We start from the raw sequence: 8,071 nt of genomic DNA on the forward strand, positions 1-8,071 counted from the left end.
GTGTGTGTGTGTGTGTGTGTGTGTGTGTGTGTGTGTGTGTGTGTGTGTGTGTGTGTGTGTGTGTGTGTGTGTGTGTGTGTGTGTGTGTGTGTGTGTGTGTGTGTGTGTGTGTGTGTGTGTGTGTGTGTGTGTGTGTGTGTGAATGGACACATACTTAGGCCCTGGCTCTGATTCTATCGATAGAGAGTACGTGGAATGCAGCTTGACAATGGGGACCACTAGGATGGTATAACCTCTCTATCACACAAGTGTGGTAGATTCGTTATGCCATTTCCCTCTTGAATAACAGGTCTCGAGTTCAACTCTCCTCGTCCGGATAGATCTTTAAGGTCACTCGGGATAGTTTCCTACGACGTTAAAATTCTTGTGTGTGGGTGTAATCGTTTTATCACCAAAGTGTGGTAGATTGGCTATACCATTTCCCTCTTGAATAAGAGGTCTTGAGAACAAATCTCCTCGTTGGATAGATCTTTAAGGTCTCTTGGGATAGTTTCCTACCAAGTTAAAATTCTCTCCTTCTTCTTCTTCTTCTCCCCCCCACCTCTCTCTCTCTCTCTCTCTCTCTCTCTCTCTCTCTCTCTCGGACTTCATGCCACTTCTCACTAATTATATTAGTATTTTTTATGGTCTGATTCAATGGGTTTTTTCCCCACTTATATCATTGTTACTGTTCCAGGGTTTATTTTCACGCAATGCAAAGCTCTCTCTCTCTCTCTCTAATATAATATATATATACATATATACATACATATATATATATATATATATATATATATATATATATATATATATATATATATATATATATATATATATATATATATATATATATATATATATATATATATATACACGTGACTTGTTGAGGTCAACGGAATGCATGGGAGCTCAATGTCGTGATGCTTGCTGGACCTCATGCACCAAGGAGGAGAGCAACCGTAAGAGGATTCTCAAACCTGGCATCATTGTCATACAGCAGCTCCGGGAAGCTCCACAATATCAGTTGTAGCACCATCATCAAATCTCTGTGCGAGAAAGGACACCTCAACGAAGCTTTGGAATCTCTCCTCTGCACACCTAGAAACCCCCCTCCTGACGCATACCTTGCCCTCTTGAAGGCCTGCATTACCAAACAATCCCTGCCCTTCACCCTGCTTGTTTACACCCATCTCACCTTGCAAGTTTCCAGCTTTGCGCTGAGAGAGAGAGAGAGAAGCATCTGCCCCGCGGCATTGTCTTGCCAGCCAGCTACTTCTTCTTGTTGGCGTCGAAGAGGTAACCGTCCAGTCAAACTACCATGCTTGCTGGACCTCATGCACCAAGGAGGAGAGCAGCCGTAAGAGGATTCTCAAACCTGGCATCATTGTCATACAGCAGCTCCGGGAAGTTCCACAATATCAGCAGCAGCACCATCATCAAATCTCTATGCGAGAAAGGACACCTCAACGAAGCTTTGGAATCTCTCCTCTGCACACCTAGAAACCCCCCTCTTAACGCATACCTTGCCCTCTTGAAGCCCTGCATTACCAGACAATCCCTGCCCATCACCTTGCTTGTTTACACCCATCTCACCTTGCAAGTTTCCAGCTTTGTGCTGAGAGAGAGAGAGAGAGAGAGAGAGAGAGAGAGAGACGTAACGAGAGAGAGAGAGAGAAGCATCTGACCCGCCGCTATCTTGCCAGCCAGCTACTTCTTCTTGTTGGCGCCGAAGAGGTAACCATCCAGGCAAACTACCTGTAGCCATCCACGTCGGCATGGATGGCTACAGGCAGTTCATTTTTGGGATAATTACCAAAATACCCCTTTAATTTGTGGAAATTCCTAATACATAGCTACTATTATTCGCTCGTCTTTTAAAAAATTCAACAGATGGGTATATTCCGCGTTTTACCCCCCTTGCCTCGCCTCGCCTCGCCCCCCTCCTTTGCTCAATCTGAGCCCGCCTCCCTTCTTCCTCCGCTTTCTCTCTCCTCCCCTACCTCCCTTCCCCTCCTCTCCTCTTGGCGCACAATTTCTTCCCCACTCTGCTTCCAAGACACCTTGCCTATAGAGAGTGCTTTCGCTATGTATGCACATACAGAATTGAAGCGAGGAGGGAGAATATGCATGCGAGAGAGAGAGAGAGAGAGAAAGAGAGAGAGAGAGAGAGACACGGCCTTCACTACCACGACAGCATTGAGGGAAGGAAAGAGAGAATGGCCTTCGTAGGCTTCTGTGCATGCGACAGAGAGGGAAAAACGTGGTTTGCAAAAACTTTGTTGCACATGCGACAAAGAGAGAACGAGAGAATTCACACCACACATGTCTGCAAGGAGTCGCCTCCCGAAATAGAAAGGGAGAGAGAGAGAGAGAGAGAGAGAGAGAGAGAGAGAGAGAGAGAGAGAGAGAGAGAGAGAGAGAGAGAGAGAGAGAGAGAGAGAGAGAGAGAGAGAGAGACAGAGAGAGAGAGAGAGAGTCGCTACGACTAGAAAGAGGAAATCTGTAAAAGATTATTTATTTATTTAAAAAAAATTGAACCACCTACTACCTTTCAAATTAAAAAAACTCCCAATGCCACAATGGTACATACTGGCTCCGCTGATATTATATTCATCGGATACTCATCAGATTCCAGTTCTGAGTTGAGATCTCTCTCAAGAGAGTAAAAGGCGGATGAGGAGTTCGAACGCGCGACATAATTATGGTACGACCTCACAATGTTCTCGTAGCCAACACAGCATGCAATAGGTGTTGCGATGTTGAGCACAATTCCCTACATATAAGAAATAGCATGAACCTCCTGCGCTCCCATAGCTGCCAGTTCCCTGCGCGACGGGATGCAGAGCAGCTGCAGCATGTGGCTGGAGCATGAGCAGCCAAATTCGCCTCGCATCTCTCCCCTCGCTCAAACGTTTGTCAGCAAACTTCGACGCCTCCCATTTAGCTTCGAAATGGATCTCGTGTGATTCTATCGTTTTTCCGATTTTCCCCAGCTGGGTACCCAACTAAAATAGATACAAGGGTATTTTGGGACTTTCCACAAATTAGAGGGGTATTTTGGTGATTTTCCCTTCATTTTTTGAACGATCGTGCCAATGTTTGCAAGAGTGACGGGTAAAGATTTCCATTCCACGTCGACGCGGATGGCTATAGGCAATTCCATTATGCACCAAATAATTTCCTTGTTACATGTGGCACTCATACAAGGCAAATGAAACAACCCCGCTAGCTACCTGTAGAAACTCATAGGTAAAGATTTCCATTAGAAACTTGCATGTAGCCATTCGCACCGCTTTAGATGGCTACAGACAATTCCATTATGTACCAAATAAATTTCTTGTCACATGTGGGTACTCTTACAAGGCAAGTTGAACACCCTAGCTAACACACATGGACAGTGAGCCGAAGAAAATGAAGGTCTCATCTGACTATAAAGTGTTCATGATGCCTCTCCGTGATCTAAAGTTCACGACATTTAAGTGTCATTCTTGCCTCTAATAAAAGGAATGTCTTTTTCTTCTTGAGGAGGTTGCCCTGAACAACAAACATCTCTTGCAATGTAGCTTCTTGCCATAAGTTGTGCACACACATAAAATTGGGCATGTCCAAGGAGCAGACATATGTGACACAACCCACAATCTTTCATTCACATCATTTGAATGATGATAGATGTCTTGTTGCTATTCTAATGTACTTGCTTACTAAGACTTTATTGTACCCCACAATGTCAACTTAGTTGATGGCTAGAGACACAACCATTGCAAGAATCATTGCAAGCACTTACACTAATTAAATAGCAATAGAGGGATATTAATCGATTGACACACCAAAAGCTACAAATTAGACCTAATTTTAATGACTTAAGTTGACCTCGTATGGCATGCTTTTCTCATAAAGAATTTCATGTAGTCATCCATGCTGCCAAATCCATCCAAAAACCAAAGCTAGTGCTTATGGATTTCCCTTTTTTTCCACCTTTTATTGCATGTACCCATCCGTGTTGGCACTCATACCTACAAGAAATAGAAAGAGATTATTTTTTTTGGGTTATGCAATTCATATGTGCATGTAGGTTGCTGCATTCCTAACAATATTCCGGGGTTAAGCTCTGAAAATTTTGTATTTTAATTGAATAGATCACTTTCATGTTGACTTAGATAAGTTGATGGTCAACTCAAATCCAATATGGATTGATGCTAAAACATCATTGGAGCTTAAGCTCATGTATAAACCTCCATTGCAAGCCTTGGCCAAAAACAAATTTTATAACTTGGATGCTAATAATAGGACTATTTCTTGGTGAACAACGATTACAAAAAGCTTCTCTAGTATTATGGATGAAAAAATTGGAGGGTGATTTCTATCATTATAATTGACCCAAAAAAGTGCCCAAAATTGCAATTCTTTTATTTTGCAATGTATGAACTTTTGAGTTGATATGTCACATTACATTTTGATGGTTTTTTAAAAAGATTATAGCAATCAGTAACTATTTATATTGATATTGATGCTCTATGCTATAGCATAAGCACATAGGCTCTCATTTTCATGCATGTGCAAGATGAGCTTATAAATTTCTTGCATATAGGTGTCGCAAATTATGAAGATTATGTGGGAAGCCTACTTGAGAAGGATCAAAAGCTAATAGCAAGAGCGGGCAAGAAATATTGTTGAGGCAGAGAGTCTTGGTATCCACTTACTTATCCTTAAAAGTAGAAATTCAAAATCAAGTGGTATCCACTCATCCAACTAGACGCATCTCTCTCTCTCTCTCTCTCTCTCTCTCTCTCTCTCTCTCTCTCTCTCTCTCTCTCTCTCTCACACACACACACACACACACACACACACACACACACACATTGCTCGCTCGATTTTCTCCTTGCTCGAAAATATTTGCTCGCCATACGGTAGGACTCGCATAAAACTGCCTTTGCAACAGATTGGGTTATTTTTGCGTATTGGGTTATGTCTTTCAGGTTAACTAATGCTCCAGCCACCTTTCAAAGATTGATGAGCCATGCTTTTAAAGAATATCTTAGGAATTTCTTCGAAGTATATATGGATTATCTATGCGTACATTCATCAATCCGGACTGATTATTTTGAACACCAAAAAGGTATTCAAAAAATGTAAATTTTATAGGATTTGCTTAAATCCTAAAAAGTGCACATTTATGGGTAGACAAGGAAAAATTCTTGGACATATAGTGTCTAAAACTGGCATAGCTACTGATATGGATAAAATTCATGCTATTGTTGATTTGCCTAGACCAACAACGATCAAGGGGGTTCAAGCCTTCATGGGACATTGTGGATATTACAGACTGTTCACTTACGTGTACGCTATAATTGCAAAACCCATGTATAGCTTGATTACACACTTTGAATGGACTGATGAGTGTGAAGAATCCTTCATGAATCTTAAGCAAGCTCTCACTTCAGCTCGAATATTGAAAGCACCAGATTGGAATAAGATATTCCACAAACTTGTAGATGCTTCCAATTTGCCATCGGATGTATACTAGCTCAACCAGGAGACAGAAAAATTGATTTTCTTATTTCTTATGCTAGCCGACAGTTGAACATGACGAAAAATAATTATTTCACCACCAAAAGGGAAGGATTAGGACTGATCTATGCCATAAAAAAGAATAGACATTACCTATTAGCAAAAAAATTTGTGTTCTTTGTGGACTACCAAGCCCTATTATACTTGGTCAACAAGCCATGCAGCACATGAAGAATAGTGAGATGATTTATCATTCTTCTAGAATTTGATTTCACTGTAGTTGTAAAAAAGGACACTACTCATCAAAGAGCACATCATTTGTTAACTGAGTCAACGTCAGCTAATAGAAGCTAAAGGATGAATGCAAAGAAGCAATAAAGATTGGAGTTACATATTTTTCAAGTTTTTCCAAAATGGTCACATATTGTAAATTTCCGATTTATTTCAAGCCATTGTAATATTTTAATGTGGTACGGGCTCAATGGGAGTTCCAAGTTGTAAAGAATAGGTCACTTACTGTGCCTAGGTTGCAGATTCAGTAAGTGGTGAGTCCTAAAGGCCTTGGGCGCCCGGACATTGCATATTTTTAACCTAGGTATATAAGGAAGTGTGTAAAAGAAATTAGGGTTCTCAAGTCATTTGTTGAGAGCACTCTTTGGTGAGAGCTCTTGGTGTGTGGCTATGGAGTCCTTGAGCTTCTCCTTGCTCATGAGACTTGATTAACACTAATCAATGATTCATTCTCTCTCACTATGCCTCTCTCATGCTTCTTATGATTGCCTATGATGCTTAGATTAACTAGATCTTAACTAATTAGTGGGTTAATCCCTCTCTAATCTTGTGTGATTGCCCTCTTTTGCTTGTGTGTGCATGTAGGTTTGATTGGAGTGTGGTGCTCGATAGATCTATTTGTGTGTGCTTGTGATTAGTGTGTTGCATGATAGGATTAGTGTTGTGTGCGTCTTGCAATCGTAGTGTGTGTGGTTGGGTTGATTAGAGGTGAAGAGAAGTGGATATGGAGATTGCCCTTCATTGCGGCTTAGCTCCTCCATAGGCCGAGAACCTCACCTCGTAGAGTTAACCATTTGTGTTGCCACGATTAGCTCACTAACCGTGTGAGTGTTTCCATGCCCTAGCCGGGTAGCTCATCCCTCCGGATTGTTAATTTTGTTGGTCATTGGAGCCATTGCAACAATGGAACCCCCAACATTTGGCGCCGTTGTCGGGGACGATGGCCTACACTAGTGTAATTGTGGCATAAACAAATGCGTTCCCTCACTAATTTCACTTGTGTGTTTATGTTTTTGTGCATTTTGAATGTGTGTGCATGAAGCATTGTGTTCATAATTCCCTAATGTGTGACCATATCTTGCCAATTGTGTGTTTACACACTCTAATTTCTCACTAACCCCTTGCTAATTTGACTAATTTTTGCTAACTTACTAATGTGCTATGAAGGATTGGAACATTCAACCATTCAATTGATCTTCAACGGAAAGGTAATTAAGGTGGTATTCTCAACCTCCCTAGAATTTAGAGATGTGTAGAATTGTGTAGAGATCCCACCATGATGCAATGTAATGTTACGCTATGTTGATGCAATGCAATGTGATGTTAGGGATTGAAAATTTTGTGATTATTCATTTTCACGCCGTCGCAATACCGAAATTTTTAAGAATTGGTGGTGCATGAATTTGATAAGTTTCAATTGCTAATTGATGAATGTGTGTTGCTAATTGGATGCCTAATTGAGTTAATTGCATGCTTGTATGGTCAATTTTAGGTGTGTGTGCATTCTAGTTGAGTGCGTGTATGCTAACTTTAGGGTGGATTCACAGTGGAGAGGCGGTGTCGGGAATTTTTTTGAGCAAGGGATTGCGCATATGTACATACACATGCATGGTGCATCGAATAAAGGATTACCCAATTTCCATAGCCAGGTGGTTACGTGGGGCCCACATGTGTACAGGTAGGACAGCATGTACATAGTGCAGTGATTTTCACTATTATCAATACTAGTGTGTTTTTTCTACAATAAGGAGGAGTTGGTAGCGCGTAAAACTTCTCGAGGAACCTATCCGCGGGCCGACGACGTGAGGTCAGCAGGTGCGTCAGATGGCATCTAGTGGCGTCAGAAGGGCGAACGAGGTCAATATTTGCACGCGGATGAGGACGGACACAACGTGGGTGTTTTCTTGTGAGAGTTATGCAGAAAGGTCATCATTAGGACTACTTTTTGGGGCCACTTCACGTGGTGGCGAGATGCATTATTGGAAAAAAGCTGAGTGCCCGGTGTGCGAATGATGCAAAAAGGTGACAACTATGCACTGCGAGGTCAGTTTTTGGCCTGTTCGGGGTCCGTTTGAGGTCATCTAAAAGGCTAAGGGTGCCCAACTAAAAAAGCTAAGTGTGGGAACTGAAAAAATAGAGAGAAGACCAAAAAAAACGTGGAGAAGAGAGGAGGAACAGCCGCAGGTGTGTTTTTGGGGTTTTTGGAGCCTGTTTTGGTCGTAAACTGCTCATCCGAGGTCGGATTTGAGCACTTTGACATTGTAGACTGGGGTTTTGGGCCGTTCCGGACGCG

The 8,071-nt window shown here is 41.8% G+C and overlaps 1 protein-coding gene across 1 annotated transcript; it reads right to left on the reverse strand.

Moving 5' to 3' along the window:
* Positions 1-889: 889 nt before the first annotated feature.
* On the reverse strand, positions 890-1,169 carry LOC147462102 (uncharacterized). Its single transcript, XM_086502577.1, has one exon. The coding sequence runs from the start codon at positions 1,167-1,169 to the stop codon at positions 969-971; it is 201 nt and encodes a 66-aa protein (XP_086358703.1). The 3' UTR covers positions 890-968.
* Between the last annotated feature and the right edge of the window lie 6,902 nt (positions 1,170-8,071).

Source organism: Adiantum capillus-veneris, chromosome 3 (genome assembly GCF_014529385.1).
Source record: "Adiantum capillus-veneris isolate H3 chromosome 3, ASM1452938v2, whole genome shotgun sequence".
Classification (NCBI taxonomy): domain Eukaryota; kingdom Viridiplantae; phylum Streptophyta; class Polypodiopsida; order Polypodiales; family Pteridaceae; genus Adiantum; species Adiantum capillus-veneris.